Consider the following 20269-nt stretch of genomic DNA (forward strand, 5'->3'; position numbering starts at 1 on the left):
ATTACAGTATTATGAGCTGTTCACTGAAAATAGAGCTCTTTATTGCAGGGCAGTTTAAAATGGACTTGGGTATTATTTTTTAATGTTAATATATCTTTTTGAACTCAATAAATCCAAAATATTTTTACCAAACATGTAATCAATATAAAAGTGATTAATGAGGTATTTTACATTCTTTTTAAAGATTTAGATTCTCTATTCTTTTTACTATTTTTAAATATACATTTTCATTGATTTGAGAGGAAGGGAGAGGGAGAGAGAGAGAAACATCAGTGATGAGAGAGAATCATTGATCAGCTTCCTCTTGCATGCCCTCTACTGGAGATGGAGTCCAAAACCTGGGCATGCAACCTGACCAGAATCAAACCCTGACCTCCTGGTTCATAGGTCGATGCTCAACTGCTGAGCCACACTGGCTAGGATGTTCTTTTTTAATTGAGATGTAATTGATATATAACAGTATCAGGTATAGAACATAATGATTCAATAATTATATATATTGTGAAATGATCACCACAATAAGTTGTTAACATTCATCACCAGTTACAAGTTTTTATTTTCTTGCGCTGAGAGCATTAAAGATCTCTTAGCCACTTTCAAACATATAATACAGTATTATTAACTATACTTACTGTGCTGCACATTACATCCCCGAGACTTATTACTTTTATAATGGCAAGTTTGTCACAAAACAGACTTGTTTTAAGTGTGTTGTTACCTAGTACATTTATTTGACTGTCAACTTACTGTTGCTTTTCCCTCTACAGAAAAGCAGACACTCTCCAGATGTCTTCCGATAAGGACCAAGTTTTTATCCCAATGTCACAAAGAAACACCGATAACCTACCAAGGACCACCCCCAAAGACCTGAAGATGTTTACTGAGGGAGCCGTGTTAAGTTTCCATAACATCTGCTATCGAGTAAAAGTGCAGAGTGGATTTCTACTTAATCGAAAAACAGTTGAGAAAGAAATACTGATAAATGTCAAGTATGTGCATGAATGTTTGTTTAAACAGCTTTATTGACAGCAGTGGCCTTCACTGGTTTTGCCTAATGCAAGTACAGGTGCTATGGACATTTTATTTGTATACATGTCTGTACAGATACATAGACACACTTGCATTTCGTTGGGCTCAACTGGGAGTAAAATGGTTGGATCACATGTTAGGTATAAGCTTAATTTTTAAAGGAATGGCCAAACTGTTTTTAAAGTGGTTGTATCATGTGCATCAACTTTTGTTTGAGAAACTGAATAATTAATGTGCTATTTAGCTTTTCCTGGATAAGCCTTGTGGTTTAGTGGGAAGAGGCCTGGCTGTGTGACTTACAACTTCCCAACTGTGGAGATCCTATCTAATAAAGAGGGACTATGCTAATTGACCCTCACGCTGTTGCAAAGATGGTGGCGCCCACAGCCAATAAGGAGGGAATATGCTAATTGACTGCCATGCCCTCAAAGATGGTGGCGCCCACAGCCACAAGATGGCTGGCAGGGGAGGGCAGTTGTGGGTGATCAGGCCAGAAGGGGAGGGCAGTTGTGGGCGACCTGGCTGGCAGGGGAGGGCAGTTGGGGGCGATCGGACCAACAGGGGAGCAGTTAGGCGTCGATCAGGCTGACAGGGGAGTGGTTAGGGGGTGATCAGGCTGGCAGGTAGACGTGGTTAGGGGCAATCAGGCAGGCAGGCAGGTGAGCAGTTGGGAGCCAGCAGTCCCAGATTGTGAAGGGGATATCTGACTGCCGGTTTAGGCCCGATCCCTGTGGGCAGTCGGACATCCCTCAAGGGGTCCCAGATTGGAGAAGGTGCAGGCTGGGCTGAGGGACACCCCCCCCCTGCACGAATTTCGTGCACCGGGCCTCTAGTAGTATTATAATATTGAGCTTTAATATACTCATTCATGAAATAAAAGACCTGTTACTGTACTTTGAGCCAGACACTTTAGGTACTTATGCCCTTTATGTCCTTTATGTTCTAGAAGCAAGAGTCAGAAGGTTGAAAAGACAATATACTGTGAAAGCTTAGCTTAAGTTATGCAGTGGAGGTCCAACATAATAGAATTTAGGGTCCAAATCAATACAAAACTATGATTTTCATTCTCTTCTTCCATTAATGAATTTATCATGTGGTGGTAGTGTGGGCAGGAGAGTGAGGAGGGAAAGAAGAAAAGAACCTACTTGGGACCACATGTCTCTATGCTTTCACAGGTGACAGCCATGAGGATTGTTCGTGTTTTTCTGATTTCTAGAGAATTGAGCCTGATTCTTCCTCTCTGTGGAGTGGGGAGTGCATCTAGGTTTCTTGGATACCATGTTTTGTTCAGTTAGTGTGTTTGTTTGATAGGGGAAATAATTATTCCTGGAAAACAAGCACTTTTTCTAGCTCTCTGAGACCGGAAGAGTGGTTACAAGAGCCCTTTGGCCAGGTATGGCCTCCAACCTGTATAGATCACATGATCCTCATGTTTTCCTGATGCGTTCTATGGGATTGTGGTCTTTTCTGTTAGAAGCAGCCAGCTGCTCCCAGGAGGCTAGGAAATGACAAGAAGGGGAGAAAAGTTTGCATGTGGGTGGGGAAGAAAGAACAGGGACCTGGGATTGGTTGGGTGGTGGTGAGGTAGGGGCTGTGTGGAATTGATAGAACTTTCTTCATGCAGCAGCACATACTGTCATGCCTACTTCCTTGTTGCTTTGTTGTATTGGTTAAAAACCCTGACCAGGAAAATAAGGAGAGGTAGGTAGTCACAAAGTCTTATCTTTTGCTACATGCCTAGATAGAAGTGACTGACCTTTTTTAAAGCTGAAAAGGTTTTTGTGAAACATATCTATCAAGAAAATGTTGGTCACTTCAGATTTTGTACTAAGTGGAAGGTAACAAATAATTTGTAATAGGCATAGGTTGAATGGATTTAAAATGCATACCGGATGAGTGGACATTTATCTTGCTTATGCTTTAGTAGATTAGTAACTCAGTGCACTAAAAGTGTCATCTGCTCAAGGCTTCAGAGTGTTTTTTTATGGTTCAGGGTTTGCAGTCCAGCAACAGATGAGTTCTTTACTTGCATTCCTGGGTTCATAAAACGGTGTCAATTTTTTTCATAACTTTTAAAATTTATTAATTACAGTTGACAAACGCTATTATATTAGCTTTAAGTGTACAGCATAGTGATTAGACATGTATATCTGTTGCTAAGTGTTCCCCCCAGTATGTCTCATAAGTCACCAGAGTTTGACTTGTGTGTGGTAGCACCACTGCCATTCAAAGTGGTAATTATATTCCAAAAAAGCTGATGAGCATGTATTTTTCTCTCTCATCTTGATCACCTGGTCATGTTGGTATCTGCCAGCCTTCATCACAATGTCACTGTTCTCCCCCACGTAATTAATATTATTAGGGGAGTTACCTTGACATTATTCCAAAATTTTATTTCACCGGCTTAAGCCCCCATTTATGTCTCTTGCCTGAATCAGCAGTAATTATCACTATGATAGTCACCAAAGAGTGATTTTCTCTTTTCATCCATCTCTTTCATATGGATTAGTTTGCATTCTACTAAAAAGAAAAAAACGTCATTCATCATCTCTTTATTCATTTATGTATATTAGTATAGAGTCATGGATTCACATTTTATCCAGTAGCATTCAATACTAATGCATTATCATCATTATTTATTTTGATACTCGTATTGTTCCTGATTTGGTCAAAGTAGGTCTGTTTTGTGTGTTTTTTAAAAAACTCATTATCTCTGTCTCTCTTTTTTTCCTTTTCTTTTTGAATATTTTGTTGGCACAGCAGAAGTTCCATACTCACTACTTGCCCTGCCTCAGACCTAGTATGAGCTGATGTTCCTTTTTGTGGAGTTTTGCATTTACTAACTTATTGAGATCTAGGTGTTTGGAATATTCATTGATATTGGGATGGCATAGCTTCTGGGACATATTGGTGGACAGAACTAGGGAATATATGTACATAAACATTTATAAAAACATCTAAACCTTCTTATATCTGTCTGGTTATATAGATCAAAGCCCATGACTTCCAATTCTTATGTATTACTCCAGGGTTATTTCCACATTTCCATGTTTGTAAAACATCTTCTCAAAAAGTAAAAACCTGACTCTCATTTTTCTAATATCCTTACTGATTTGCTCAGTTTTCTTATTTCTCTCTTTTAAAAAAAATTTTTATTGATTTCAGAGAGGAAGGGAGAGGGAGAGAGAGATAGAAATATCAATGATGAAAGAGTATCATCAATCAGCTGCCTTCTAGATGCCCCCTACTCGGAATTGAGCCCACAACCTCAGGCAAGTGCCCTGACCAGGAATTGAACTATGACCTCCTGGTTCATAGGTTGACAATCCCTGAGCCACACCAGCAGGCTCTTATTTCTTCATATAAGCAATCTCCCCACTCTCTAGCTGTCTCCTCTCTTCCTCCTATCTCCCTTTGCAGCCTGTGATCTTGGGTGCTGGCCATTGCTGCTCCTCCACCCAGCACTTCCAGCACCTTCAGACAAAGAAGGGAGGTAAAGTTTAATAGAAATGACTGATACATTATTTGAACATGCTATATTGTAGTAAGTAGGAAATATAACTAAGTTGAATCCACGACCTTGGTGTATTGGGTTGATGCTCTCGCTAACCAATTGAGCTACCCGACCAGGGCCTTGTATTTCTTGATATTTGTTTTTGTTGAAAACAATTGGTTTTCCCATAGGTAATTATCATTTATAAAAACGTAGAGACTCTTTTATTCAACTAGTTTTCAGTGTCTATTAGGAGCCTGACATTATGCAATATCCTAGTGACAGAGGCATGTCCTCTGTTCTCAGCAACCTTCTAGTCTAATGGGGATTCAGACAACTAGAGAACTTCACTGTGTTCTACTGTGATACGTGTGTTAGAAGACATGGAAGCCACTACCCTCAATTGGAGGGCCAGGGGCATGGGAGAGAGAAATTGAAGTGTGTGTGTGTGTGTGTGTGTGTGTGTGTGTGTGTGTGTGTGGCAGGGTAGGGAAGGATGGTGCTCCAAGCAGTGGGAATGGCATTGACTTATTATTCATAAAGTGAGACCAAAGGATTTATCGTTATTCACTAAAACAGCGGTCACCAACCGGTCGTCCGCGGACCACTGGTGGTCTGTGAGGTCCAAAAGGTTGGCGACTGCTGCACTGAAATGTAATAGATGTGATAGAAATCCTGTAGCTAGGTTTTATTTCATTTATTCAGTACTCAGTGATCTACAATGAGTAGACCTTCATGCTATGGGGTGGTGGTTAAAGAAGATGGAACAGTTCTTCCTTCCCTCCCTGACTCCCTCCCTTCCTTCTCTCTCTCTTCAAAAAGAAGGGAGAGAGAGATAGAAACATCAATGATGACAGAGAATCATTGATAGGCTGCCTTCTGCATGCGCGCCCCCCCCCCCCCCCCCCCCCCCGCCGCCACTGGGGATCGAGCCTGCAATCCGGGCATGTGCCCTTGACTAGAATCAAACCTGGGACCTTTCAGTTTGCAGGCCAACGCTCTATCCACTGAGCCAAACCAGCCAGGGCAAGATGGCACAGTTCTTGTTGGCAAGGTTTTACACTATAGTGAGGGAGACTTTCAGGCATATAAATCAATAAAGAAGGGTGGGGAATGGGTTTTGTGGGAAGGTGGGGTGGGGCAACAAGGGAATTGTAGATTATGGACTAGAACTGAAGTCAGAAAACTTTTTCTGTGAAGGGCCTGATAGTGAATATTTTCGTTGTGATGGGCCACACATCTGTCACTGTAGCAGGAAAGCAGCCATAGACATAAATGGGTGAGTGTGGCTCTGTTCCAAGAACACATTGTTTTTGAAAATAGAAGACATGAACACCTGTAGTTTGCTGATCTCTGGATTAGAATGTAGAATCCACGAGGGCTACAACTTTTATTCTGAGCTCTGACCCATGTCCTAGAAGAGTGTCTTGTATATACATAGACACTGAATAACTGTGTTGAGTGAATGGAGGGAGAATTAGCCACTGCTCCAAACTGGGAGTCTTGCAGTTAGGATTGCCCATTATTGTTTTCTATGATGCTAGGGTTTAGTGGCAAAGGAAGCCCAACTCAGGGTTCTGCAAAATTCTTTGTCTTAGAATGCTCACATTGTCTTTTGAGTTAATCATTTAGGATTGCTTGGTCTTTATTTGAGTAGATATTTTTAAAACCTGGAAAGGTTTTCTGGCAATGAAATCTTAGTAACAAGTTTATCTCTGGTCACTTTAGAAACAGTTTAGGTAGCTATCAATGCAGAAGGTACATGAAGAGCTACAGATAAATGCATCTTGAAAGTTCACCCAACCATTAGCATGTCTTATTACATCAGAGGAGAAAGGCCACGAAAAGAATAAGATATTTTTCTGTCTTAGAGCTTGTGTCTGCTTTACCTAACTCATTGCATTTGTCCAATGTTTGAGTGAGAGGCACCTCAGTTAATGAGCAAAGTAGGAGGTAAATTTCACTCTAGAACCCACCAGGCATTTTACACTCATGACAGTTCCCGCACAATAGGCAGGCAGTGCTGAGGTCCTCCTGGACTGGAGCCACGACAGCTGTATGTCATAGTATTTGCCCCGTGAAAGTCACTGTCTGGGCATGAAATAGCCTTCCGCTTTGCACCTTCCACTGGAATAGATACTGGATTCTCTGGGGAGTAAATTTTTTTTTTTAATTCATTTGAGAGGAAGGGGGAAGGATAGAGAGATAGAAACATTGATGAAAGAGGAACATCTTTGATCAGCTGCCTCCTGCACACACCCCTATGGGAATTGAGCTCACAGCCTGGGCATGTGTCCTGACCGGGAATTGAACTGGTGAGCTCTTGATTCCTGGGTTGATGCACGACTGCTGAGCCACACCGGCCGGGCTGGGGAGTAAATTCTGATTTACCTATGAATTCTGCAGAGATTGGGGTTGGTCACCAGGGTTTGGAAAGGCCTTCCTCGGACCTCCATTTCATCATGCCTGTGTAACTATGGTGGACCTACCCTTCCTTCTCCGTACTCCAGTGCGTTCTCCTTCCCATTCTACTGGGTTAAATTCAAATTCCATATTTGAATTCTCGAATCTCAACACCGTCAACTGCCTTAATTTTTTTTTCTACCTTCATGCTTTCTATCTGAATATTCTCTACCCACAAACATCTATGTAATTAGTTTGGAACATGCGGTATCTGTACCACCTGTGTATACCCTTAAAGGTCATCCCCAATAAAAAGTGGAGTCTCCCATTTCTAAACTGGTAATTTTCCAGGTTGTTTGTTTAAAACTTTACAAGAAAGAAAAGTATGTAATTGGAGGACATGTTTTACTTTAACAATTGGATTAAGAATTTTGTTAGCATTAGGAACTGGTGAGGTTTTCTTTTCAACATCTGAGGTGCTTTTTTCTAGCCATTAAATTTCAACTTCAGATATGTTGTTTTTTCGCCTGATTAGGTTTGAGTAGCGAAAGCACTAATACTGGTGATTGTAGAAAGTCATGGACTACTTAATTATGTAGAACTTGACTAGGTAGCAAATGAGGTGACTTGAAATAATTACCCTGAGACACTACACACTACTCAAGACCTGTGATGCACTTAACATTGTGTTAAGAGAAGTAAATGTTAACAGATGTTTTACCAGAATCTTTTAATTCAAGAAACCTTGACAGTTTGTGTGTCCCTTCCCAAAAAATGTAAGTGGTTTAGAGAATAACTGAAGTGAATTTAGAGGGACCTGAGCCATTTTCCCTTTAGGTGCTAACTAGGGATGGCATCCTTTGTATACTAGACTTCTATTTGACATTTCCTCCCCCCCCCCAAATAAAAAGGTTGTTTTGTGCTTATTTTCTAATTTCATCAATGTTCATTGAGTGTATTAAATTCAGACCCTAAATTAGTAGAAATATATTTTTTTAAATCCTCACCTGAGGATATTTTCCCATTGACTTTTAGAGAGAGTGGGAGAGACAGAGAGGGAGAAACATCAATGTGAGAGAGACACATCAATTGATTGCTTCCCGCACGTGCCCCAAACAGGGCCAGGGATCGAGCCTGCAACCAAGATAAGTGCCCTTGATCAGAATCGAACCCAGGACCCTTCAGTCCACGGGCCGATGCTCTATCCACTGAGCAAAACCTGCCAGGGCAGTAGAACTAGTTTTAAAGTGAACCAGTAACTCAGTCTGTTTCTGCATTTGCAGTGGGATCATGAGACCTGGCCTCAACGCCATTCTGGGACCCACGGGTGGAGGCAAATCTTCGTGAGTATAACAGAGTACCAGGAAGCTCTCCCTTTGCAGCTTTAATGTGCTTTTAAAGATCACTTTTACGAGGGCAGGTATTAGTTGAATATTTGCTGCATGTCTAGTCTAGACTCTAGGCACTGTGGCTCACATGCAGTTTTTCTAGCTGTGTCTTATTAGGTCAGCTTTACTGAGAGGGACTGAGAGGTGATTGGCATACAGGTGTCAGGTATGATGTGAGCTAATGGGAGGAAAAGGAAGGAGATGAAATTGAAAGTGGGGAGGTGGAGCAAAATCATAAGTGGAGTGAGTCTTGGCGAAAGGAGCACATTGTCTGTGTTGGGACCCAAAGGTCAGGCAGCTTGGAGGGCTGTTGGGGAGGTCTGTGCTGGATCAGCCAACAGTGCTTTGTTTTCACATTTTTAGACCTTATTGTAGCATAGAGTAAAAGAAGGAAGTTGAGAATTTAAAAAATACATATGTAATTATAGTTGAACCATAGATTTTCTTGATGAGTTAATTTTTTAATTTGAACAGAATTTGAATTCAGAGTAGCTGAGAGATATAACTTGAGTTGGAGAAAAAACATACCATATATGTCCTTTTATAGTTTGTTAGATATCTTAGCTGCAAGGAAAGACCCACAGGGATTATCTGGAGATGTTTTGATAAATGGAGCACCTCGACCTGCCAATTTCAAATGTATCTCAGGTTATGTGGTACAAGTAAGTATACGTTGATTTGCATTTTAGATATCTCTGGTTTTATGTGGGCAAGTTCTTTGGCTGATAGTGCAGTGTGCTGCCCATTGATCACATAACTTGGGCATAAATCCAACTTTCCTTATACCAGCTTTTCATAATCTCCCTTAAGATGCACAGTAATGTTAAATGAAAAGGCAGGGAGAATCTAGAATATGACCCTGCTAACAAAACGATAACAGTTCTAGTTATATTCCCAAAAGATGCTACTGTTTTACTTTTTTCCCTACCTTCCCCTCTCTCCCTGTCCTAGCTTAGAAAGATGTTTTGTCAAAGTCTTGTATAAAGCAGTCTGGAAATGTCTGCTAGTAGTAATAATAATTACCTGTGTTCACTTCGGGTGTTCAGAGAGGAATGAGAATTCTTCCATCAGGGTTTGCAGCTGTCCTAATATGGAGTTATTGGTATAATTTGTGTAATTAAAGCTCATCACTAGCTAGAACTTTCCCTTGGTTATGTTATTTTTGTGGATTAAGTTGTATATACTGAAGACTGAATTTACTAGAAAAGACCTGATTTGTCTTGTTAAAATGCCATTTTGCCTTCAGGATGATGTTGTGATGGGAACTCTGACAGTGAGAGAAAATTTACAGTTCTCAGCAGCTCTTCGCCTTCCATCAACTATGAAGAATCATGAAAAGAATGAACGGATAAACATGGTCATTCAAGAGTTAGGTCTGGCTAAAGTGGCAGATTCCAAGGTAATGTGGAAACAACCGATGGGATCACTGCCAGCAAATAGGACCCTTACCCAGAAGTTTCCTATAATGTGTTTGGTCAAAGTGGCTGCTTTCTAAAACAATGATAAAAATGAGTAGTTACATAATATGAAGGTGAAACTTAACCAGGAAAAAAATTAAATAATGATTGAATCCTGGAGGTGAAGTATAGCCGTGTGGGCTGGTATGTAAAAGTGTTCTTGCAAAGACTACATGTCCCTTCCCTGTGATGACAGTGCTTGCTCCTCCCCCACACTAACTGTGTAAGTCCTGTCTCATTCAGTATCTCTTTGCTAACTTTTCTTTTTTTGTTTTCTCTTTCCTTTTTTAGCTATCCTTCCTCTAGGGACTCTGTTGGTTGCTTTGGAGCTATGTTTCTGGAATTCATAAATGACTAAAAATTCATAAATGACTACAATCCCAGCTATATTTCTGGAATTCATAACTATTTTTTCGGAATTCATAAATGACATATATGTTTCACTTTGCTATAATTGGGCCTCCAAAATTATTTTCAGTCAAATTAGTATTTATGTCTAATTTGTGTAGCAGCCAACTTGTTTTCCTAAAGCCTTTCGTAGGACACGTTATCTCCCATCCCTCCCCCCTCTCTTCCCCGTCCCTCCCTTCTGCCGGGGTTTCTTACACACTCTCATGTGCTGGGCTCCCTTGGGTTTTATAGGTAACGGCTGTGGGCAAGAGAGACACAAGTAGCTCCCGGTGTGGGCTGTGCAGGATCAGGAAGGAGAAATGAGATAAGTGGGGGAATGATTTACAGTTGATGAGCAGACCTGGAAGATTTGCTGAAAGACCTCAAAGCTTTGGGTGGAGATTAGCTTTTCAGTTGTTATGGCTCTAGTTCCGTCCCTCTGCACTATCCCTTACTTAGAGGTCATGAAGATGGGGTATTCTGCTGGCTGCTGCTTCATCTGATGCTTTCAGTCTTCTGTGTCAAGTGTATTTTGGAAGAATAAGTCTGAGCTGCTCCCATGTACCACTTATTTTCATTTTACGAGTGATTTGGCTCCCTTTGTTGGGGCTCTTCATGTGATTCTCTCCACTAAGGTGCTTTCCTGCCTTTAGCTCCAGTGATCATCACCTGAGTTCCTTGCATGGATTTCTAGGGAAAATAAGCTGAAGGCAGTTGTTGACTTCCCAGAACATGTTTATGTAATTGACTGAAACAATACATTAAAAATGTTATACCTGTTATAAAATTTTAAACGTAAGAGAAATGTAGAGAGAATGGCCTGATTCCTATAGTAATAACATGATTGTAGCATAATTAATACAGTGGTATGATTACTGGTAACATTCACCTAGATTTTCTAGTTAACATGCTATTCAATAATAATAGCTTCAGGTTTTTCTTTCTAAAGTATTTTAAAGAAAGTTATAAATGTCATTTTCACCTCTAAAACATTTATTTTAAAAAAAGGAATTTGTCTACATTACTACAATGTTATTACCAACTAACAACATTAATAATATTTTAATATTAGCTGTATAGAGTCTATATATATTCACAGCTTTTCAATTGTTTCCAAAATGTCTTTTATAGCTCAGTTACTATAGGATCTAATCAAGGGCATGAGTAGCATGTGATTATGATATCTTTGGAGACTCTTACTATAAGAATTGTTTCCTACCTCCTGCCTCCCCCAAAACCTTTCTGCTCCCCCACCACACCCAGTGACACTGACTGGTTGAAAAGACTAAGCCAGTCACCTGTAGAATACTCTGCCTTCTGAATTTGCCTAAAAGGATGTCAGGAATTATGTGGTGTGTTAGGGTATAGACAGGGTCAATTTGGGAGGTCTCATGGTGATTTTATAAGTGCTAATGTGGATGGTAGAAAGTGAGCTTTCTTAGCTGCCAAGGCCTAGTTTTTGAGTCCACTTGAGGACTTTTTCGGTGGGGGAGAAAGAAAGGGGCATAAGAAGACTAATAAATTATAGATGCTTTCACCTGTTCCTCTCCTATTTTTATCTTCCTTTTTGGATTGTGATTTCACTATGTCAGGGCCACGTCTTTAACTTTTGATCTTAAAACTAAATATTTGACTTGAAAAGGAACATATAGAACTGTTGAAAGCGTGGATTTCATGTCTGGCATAGCCACATACCAGCTCTGACCTGAGCCTCAGTTTACTTGTTTAATTAAAAAGAAACAGTTCTCTTCTCTCAGATACTCACTTGCAGTTCAGAATAAATGAGGACACGAGACAAAGTACCTCTTATAGGGTTGGCACATGTAGGAAGCTCAACTAACGATAGTGCCTGTGGTTGTTTTTGTTAATGATAACATTTGCGTGTTAGGTTGGAACTCAGTTTATTTGTGGTGTGTCTGGAGGAGAAAGAAAAAGGACTAGTATTGGAATGGAGCTTATTACCAATCCATCCATCTTGTTCCTGGATGAGCCCACAACTGGCCTAGACTCAAGCACAGCAAAAGCTGTCCTTTTGCTCCTGAAGAGGTAAGCGCTATGGGAACATTGTTCTTACATTCATCCAACATCTGGTGACCTACTATGTACCAGGTGTTAATCTTGGTGCAGGGGATTCAGCAATGAGCACAACACACAAACATTTCTCCCTTCTTTGTTGGAGGGGAACAGTCAATTAGCAAATATAAGCGTTTCAAGAAAAATGAAGCAGGGTAAGAATATAGGGAAGGCTGATGTGGTGGTGGTGGGAGGTGCCATATTACATAGCAGGATGGTCAGGGAAGACCTCAGGATGTGCCAGGTGAGCTGTGAGCAAGATCTGGATACCTGAGGAAGGGAGTTCTCGTTGGAGGGAACAGCCAGTGGCCCTGAGGCAAGCCTGCCTAATGGGTTTGGAACTCAAGAGGCCAGAGGGAATGGAACCCAGTGACCTAAAGTGGAGTGGGCGGTTGGTTAGTGAGTAGTTTGCTCAGGCTGCCATAAAATAGTACCACAGACTGAATGGGTTAAGCATTAGAAATTAGTTTTTTCACAGTTTTGGAGGCCAGAAGTCCAAGATCAAGGTGTTGTGAGGATTATTTCTTCTGAGGCCTCTCTCCTCGGCTTGTAGGTAGCTGTGTTCTCACTGTGTCTTCACTTCATATTCCTTTGGTGTGTCTCATCTCCTCTTCTTGTAAGAACACTAGTATTTATCAATTAAGGTTCACCCATATGATCTTCTTTAGTCTATGTTACCTCTTTAAAGATTCTATCTACAGCCCTAGCCATTTGGCCCAGTGGATAGAGAGCTGGCCTGCAGACTGAAGGGTCCTGGTTTGATTCTGGTCAGGGACACATACCTTGGTCTCAGGCTCGTGTGGGAAGCAACCAATCAATGTCTCTCACATTGATGTTTCTCTCTCTGTGTTTCTCACCCTTCCTACCACTCTCTCCAAAAATCAATGGAAGAATTTCCTCTGTGGGGATTAACAAGAACAACAAAAGATTCTATCTGCAAATACAGTCACATTCTGAGGTACTGGAGCTTACAAATTCAACATATGAATTTGGAGGAGATATAATTCATTCCCTAAAAGTTAGAATAAGGACATGAGATGGAATGGAGTGGGTGGCAAATTAAAAATATAAGAACTCTGGCTTTTACTGTCATTATAGGACACGGAAAGCTTTAGAGTTTTATTTTATTTTTCATTTTTTAATACAGTAATATTTATTTTAATTTTTCAATCTGAAAAAACAAACCCCAAAACAAAAAAACAAACAATATTCATATATACAGTGTCGACATTTTCAGAGCAATGACATTAGGGAACCCTGTGTTTCTCTTTAGACCTATGACAATACTGTATATGCCACAACAAGATTTACAAAAACAGCCTTAGCTGGTTTTGCTCAGTGGATAGAGCATCTGCCTGTGGACTAAAGGGTCCCAGGTTCGATTCCAGTCAAGGGCACATGCCCAGGTTACAGGCTCCATCTCCAGTAGGGGGCATACAGCAGGCAGCCGATCAATGATTCTCTGTCATCTTTGATGTTTCCATCTCTCTCTTCCTCTCCCTTCCTCTCTGAAATCAATAAAAATATATATATTTAAAAAAAAGATTTACAAAAACAATTGCATCAGCAGTCGTACAGACACCATGGTTTCATATTTCAATTCACAAGAAGGAAGAGACGTCTCCCATTTCCCAGCACTTTGTTTCCTCATACCCACTGCCTGTTTGCAGCCAGCTGGGCAGGTTTCCACACAGGCTTTTAGAATGTCAGCTTTTAAAACGCAACGGTGGCTGTTTTAGAAGTCACCTCCTTTTCACACCCACATGTAAATAATAAGGAATTTTCCCTGTAAAAATAATAACCTTTGGTTCAGCAATGGGAATGGTGACATTTACCCTCCACAAGATGTATAGAAAAATTGCATGAAAGGAAAAAGAAACTTGTTGCAAAGCAGTCTTATTTATGCTGTAGTTCAGAACTCTGAAACATGAAACTGTCCTTAAAGTTTTATAAAGTAATTATTTACGTTCAGATTACAACTGTGTGACAAATCTAATGAAAACAAACTGATTTGGAACAACCAAGATGGCGGCATAGGTAAACACCTGTACTTGCTGCCTCTCACAACCACATCAAAACTCCAACTAAAAGACAAAACAAATATCATCCAGAACCACGGGAAAGCTGGTTGACAGGAAGTTCTACAACTAGAAGGAAAGAAAAAAAACGCACATTGAGGCTGGTAGGAGGTGCGGAGGTGCCGAAGTGCGGAGGTGCGGAGGCGCACACGAAACGGGCTGGCAACTGGGTGCGCTGTTGTTTTTTTCATTCAGGAGGGAGATACAAGCTCCCAATTGCCCTGAACTCCAGTTCCGGGTGAGACTACGGGGAGAAACTGGACTGTCTGGCATCGGGCTGGGACACGAGGGCAGCTTTCTCTCAGAGGTGCTCGCAGTGATCATTGTTCCTGCATGGGGCCGCAGGACACAGAGACCCGGGGACCTTTCTGGGGCAGGAATGACTGGCAGCCATTGTTTTTTGTTCTACCCTGGTGATTCCCTGAGACCCCACCCAACCCAATTTACAACCCCACCCAAGCTGTGCGCAGCAGCTTTTGTATATGAATGGCCTGTCCTTTTGCAACCTAAAACCTGGGTCAGAGAGCTCCAAAGCTTCCAAAAGAAGGCCTGAGGCCCTGCAGCAGCAGCCTGCATTGCTTCACAGCTGGGCCTCATCTGGGCACCTCCAAACCCCAAACAAAGAGGAGGAATCTGCAGATCTCTCTGTAGCTCCTGCTAGGTGGCCTCAGGCAGTGGCTGATTTTGCACCTCCTTGGAGATCCAGGAGCCAGTGTACCCAGTGGTCAGTGTGAGACCATATCAGATTACAACTCTTCACATCTATAAGAGACACACTCAGGGGGCAGACTCAGTGAGCACCAAAGCCCCACTGAAGCAAGTCCTGCCCCATAAAGGTGTCCCCTGAACAGCAGCTCTCCCATCGTAGACACAGCTGGTCCTCACAGCCAATTGGCCTGGAGGTCAAGTCCTCCCAGTGATACCAATAGCAATAAAGGCTTAACTACAACAAGACTGTGCACACAGCCCACAAAGGGGTGCACCAAGAGTGTCCACCTCAGGTAATTGGGGAGGCTGAGCCACTGGGCCCTATAGGACACCTAGCACACAAGGCCACTCTGTCAACACAGGGAAGAAGCCAAAATGCGGAGACAAAGAAACATGTCACAAATGAAAGAAATGGAAGAAAGCAAACTACTGGATATAGAGTTCAAAACTATGGTTATAAGGTTACTCAGGAATCTTCTAGAAACTTCCCATAAATTTAGTGAGACCCTCAAGGATATGAAAAAGGACCAACTAGAAATTAAGCATACACTGAATGAAATAAAGAATAATATACAGAGATCCAACAGGAGACTAGAGGATCCCAAGAATCAGGTCAAAGATTTGAAATACGGAGAAGCAAAAAATACCCAACCGGAAAAGAAAAAAGAAAAAAGAATCCAAAAGTATGAAGATAGTGTAAGGAGCCTCTGGGACAACTTCAAGCATACCAGCATCTGAATTATGGGGGTGCCAGAAGAAGAGAGAGAGCAAGATATTGAAAACCTATTTAAGGAAATAATGACAGAAAACTTCTGTTACCTGGTGAAATAGATTTACAAGTCCAGGAAGCGCAGAGAACCCTAAACAAAAGGAATCCAAAGAGGACCACACCAAGACACATCATAATTAAAATGCCAAGGGCAAGGGCAAAAGACAAAGAGAGAATCTTAAAAGTAGCAAGAGGAAAACAGTTAGTTACCTACAAGGGAGTACCCATACGATTGTCAGCTGATTTCTCAACAGAAACTATGCAGGCCAGAAGAGAGTGGCAAGAAATATTCAAAGTGATGAATAGCAAGAACTTACAACCAAGATTACTCTACCCAGCAAAGCTATCATTTAGAATTGAAGGTCAGATAAAGAGCTTCACAGATAAGAAAAAGTTAAAAGAGTTCATCACCACCAAACCAGTATTATATGAAACGCTGAAGTGTATTCTTTAAGACAGTGGTTCTCAACTTTTCTAATGCCACGACCCTTTAATACAGTTCCTCATGTTGTGGTGACCCCCAACCTTAAAATTATTTTCATTGCTACTTCATAACTGTAATTTTGCTACTGTTAATGAATCATAATGTAAATATCTGTGTTTTCTGATGGTCTTAGGCTCTCTCAGTTATTTCATAACTGTAATTTTGCTACTGTTAATGAATCATAATGTAAATATCTGTGTTTTCCGATGGTCTTAGGCTCTACAGCAGCGGTTCAACCGCTGCAGTAGAGCCTAAGACCATCGGAAAACACAGATATTTACATTATGATTCATAACAGTAGCAAAATTACAGTTATGAAATAGCAACGAAAATAATTTTAAGGTTGGGGGTCACCACAACATGAGGAACTGTATTAAAGGGTCGTGGCATTAGAAAGGTTGAGAACCACTGCTTTAAGAAGAGGAAGAAGAAAAAGGTAAAGATAAAAATTATGAACAACAAAGTGACAACAAATACATATCTATCAACAAGTGAATCTAAAATTCAAGTGAATAAAAAATATGATGAACAGAATAAGCTGGTGAATATAATAGAACAGGGGCATAGAAAGGAAGTGGACTAACAATTCTCAGGGGGAAGGCGGTGTGGGGGGTGTGGGAAGAGATTGGACAAAAATCTTACACCTATGGATGAGGACAGTGGGAGGAGGTAAGGTCATGGGGTTGGGTGGGAATTGGATGGAGGGGAGTTGTGGGGGGAAAAAAGAGGGACAACTGTAATAATCTGAACAATAAAGATGTATTTAAAAAAAAAGAAAACAAACTGATTTGGTAAAGGTTCAAAGATCACATGCCAGCACAGCATCACTTCACACACGTGCCCGCACACCCGCTGTCATGAGCAGTGGTGATGACCCATCGCTGTGTTCTGACATAGGCACCAAGTCTGAATATGCCATACACTCCCTTATGTCACGTTACCTGTTCCATACCAGTGAATTCTTTGAAATGAAAAATAATAAACACTTCAGGACACAGTGCACTGTGCCCACCATCCCTCAAAACCTCCCCTCTCCCAGGCCCATTAAAAAATGTTTTGAAGAGAGAGGTAAAGAGAGAGGGATAGAGAGATAGAAACATCGATGAGAGAGGAACATCATCAAGTGGCTGCCTCCTGCACGCTCCCTGCTACTGGGGATCGAGCCTAGAACCCAGGCATATGCCTTGACCTGGAACTGAACCAGCAACCTCTTGGTTCCTGGGTCAGTGCTCAACCGCTGAGCCACACCTGTTGGCATTCCCTCCCTATTATTACTTTGCTTCCTCTGATGCCCATGTAATCAAGGCTCTATTCCAGCATGAGAAGAAACATGAAGATGGGAAGATGTCTGAGATTTTAGACATCTTAAGTGTGAGATATCAATTGCACATATAAGTAAAGATGCCAAGTAATGGACCTGGGGTTCAAGTTTAGTTAGAGAATAAATCTATGGTATTTTTATCATTTGTAACTATGTTAACAGTGTTCATTAGAGGAATGAAGAATTGATAATACTGTAAATATTTTCACTATGTTTTGGACTAGTGAGCACACAAGCATCGTTCCCCATGCTGGAGCTCTAACCCAAACGTTTTCAAGCTCCACTGTGCACACTGATCACCTGCGGTCTTGTTAAAATGCATGTTCTTCTTCTGCAGTTCTGGGGTGGAGCCCAAGAGTCTCCATTTCTAATGGGAGGCACTGATCCCTATGCCATTGGTGCTCAGACCACACTTAGAGGAGCTCCCGGTCCTTTACTGGCTCCTTATTGCCTGCTGGTTGAAGTTCCAGCTTCTGAGTAAAGGGATTCATCACGAGCTTATTTTTTGATGCGGTCTCTTTTTGTTAGCTTCTCTTCTCTTCGCCCCTCGACTCAACTCTGCAATGACACTGAACTACTTGCAAGTTCCCAAATAGACATTTCATCACACACTTTGTTCTCCATGTTCCTTCACCTTGACTATACTTTCTCTCTTCATGGCTTATTCCTGTTGGCCCCCTTGACACTATCTTATATCATCTTCAGGCTGGGTTATAGCCTCCCATTTTGCTTACAAGGGATCCTCAGCTACTTCTATTCCGCATTGTAGTCAAATGATCGATTTACTGGCCTGGTCCTATTGAGGCAGAACTTGCACAACACTGCTAGCATGGAGTAGGTGCTTATAAAGTGCTTCAGTTGAAGTGATTCTTCTCATAAAATATATTTACTAATAACAGTTTTAGAACAGTGATTTTAGCCTTTGTTTCTAGTAAATCCTGTGTAAAGGTAGTTTAGCAATGGCCAACAAACCCTAGCCATGCCTCTTACCAACTGTGACACCTGGGGCCAGTTGCTTAACCCTCTAGACCAGCCGTGGGCAAACTATGGCCCGCGGGCCGGATCCGGCCCGTTCGGCTGTTCTATCCGGCCCACGGAGCCGAAAGAGCGGAGGGTTCTCTTGCTCTCCCCTCCACTCCTTTACTTTGAATTTATATTAGTTCACACATACACTCCATTCATACTTTTGTTCCGGCCCTCCAGTCCAGTTTAAGAACCCATTGTGGCCCTCGAGTCAAAAAGTTTGCCCACCCCTGCTATACCTTATCTGTAAAATGAATGTAACAATACTGTTGGTGCTATCAATACTGCCTTATGACTGCCTTGTATAAATATTGTGAAAATTCAGATACAAGTATTTATATTTAACAAAGATATAGTAAGTATGCCGTAATGTTAATGGTATTATTGGGAGAGAAAAATGAACACCAATTCCTAAAAACTTGAAGACTACAGTGGTCAGTGAGAATGGGACTACAACCATTATTTTAATATTTAGTCCATAATAAGTTTTCAAAGTTGAGTGTACTTACAAGTTACCTGGGTGCCTTTAAATTTTTTTTAAAAAAATGTATGTTTATTGATTTCAGAGAGGAAGGAAAAGGGAGAGATAGAAACATCAATAATGAGAGAGAATCATGGGTCTGCTGCCTTCTGCATGCCCCCTACTAGGTATCAAGCCCACAACCTGGGCATGTGCCCTGATGGGGAATCAAACTATGACCTCCTGGTTCATGGGTCAACGATCAACCACTGAGCTACAACAGCCAGGCAGTTGGTGCCTTTTATAATATGGATACTGTAGAACCAATAGGTCTAGAAAGACTGTCCAGGAATCTGCATTTTTAATTAATCTTGGAATTCATTGTGTATTGTTCATGGGACACAATTTTAAAAACCTTAGTCTTTCATAAGAGCATTGAACCTAGGTCCCCTTAGTCTCTGAGAGATAAGATGGGATGAAAAGTTAGTAAGAAAAAATTAAGTTGAACCAGGAACAAATGAGCTAAAGGCAGGAATAAAGTTTTTTTTGTTGTTGTTTTGTTTTTTGGCTAAGAAGTACAAGATTCAGATGTTGTTTAGTTTTTTTAAAATAATTCTTTATTGTTGAAAGTATTATATATGTCCCCCTTTTCCCACATTGACCCCCTCCCCCCCAGTCCTTCCCCCACCACTGCCCCAGGCCCTCACCGCCCCATTGTCTGTGTCCATGGGCCAAACGTATATGCATACAAGGTCCTCGGTTGATTACCTCCCACCCACTCACCCTCCCCTGCCTTCCCTCCGAGATTCAGATGTTGAATGACTCATTATTTTCTCACTTTTACCTTAGGATGTCTAAACAGGAACGAACCATCATCTTCTCCATTCATCAGCCTCGTTATTCCATCTTCAAGTTGTTTGATAGCCTCACCTTATTGGCCTCAGGAAAACTGATGTTCCATGGGCCTGCTCAGGAGGCCTTGGGATACTTTGCATCAGCTGGTATGGTCACCTTTTCATGCAGTGAGATCCTTCATTAATAGAATCCTGAAAGACAGCGGAAGAGGTGGTCGGAGTGCTGCTTGATCTTTGAGTAGAGATAACATGGGTTCCACCATTCCAGACCATCTTTGGTCAGTTTGGTGCTAGAATTTGTCTTCATTTTGCATCCCTGGCTTGCTATTTAGGTTGCTT

General features: G+C 41.3%; 1 protein-coding gene across 1 annotated transcript in view; it reads left to right on the plus strand.

The window, feature by feature from the left end:
* LOC308250844 (broad substrate specificity ATP-binding cassette transporter ABCG2-like) overlaps positions 1 to 20269 on the plus strand; it is a gene marked incomplete at both ends in the record, with an annotated part of 68879 nt that overhangs the window by 27576 nt on the left and 21034 nt on the right. The window contains 6 exon segments of the mRNA XM_080673685.1: positions 768 to 989; positions 8209 to 8268; positions 8861 to 8975; positions 9560 to 9712; positions 12049 to 12206; positions 19926 to 20077. Coding sequence (XP_080529811.1) covers positions 768 to 989; positions 8209 to 8268; positions 8861 to 8975; positions 9560 to 9712; positions 12049 to 12206; positions 19926 to 20077 — 860 coding nt within the window.

This window comes from Plecotus auritus, assembly GCF_963455305.1.
Source record: "Plecotus auritus genome assembly, chromosome: 1".
NCBI classification, from domain to species: domain Eukaryota; kingdom Metazoa; phylum Chordata; class Mammalia; order Chiroptera; family Vespertilionidae; genus Plecotus; species Plecotus auritus.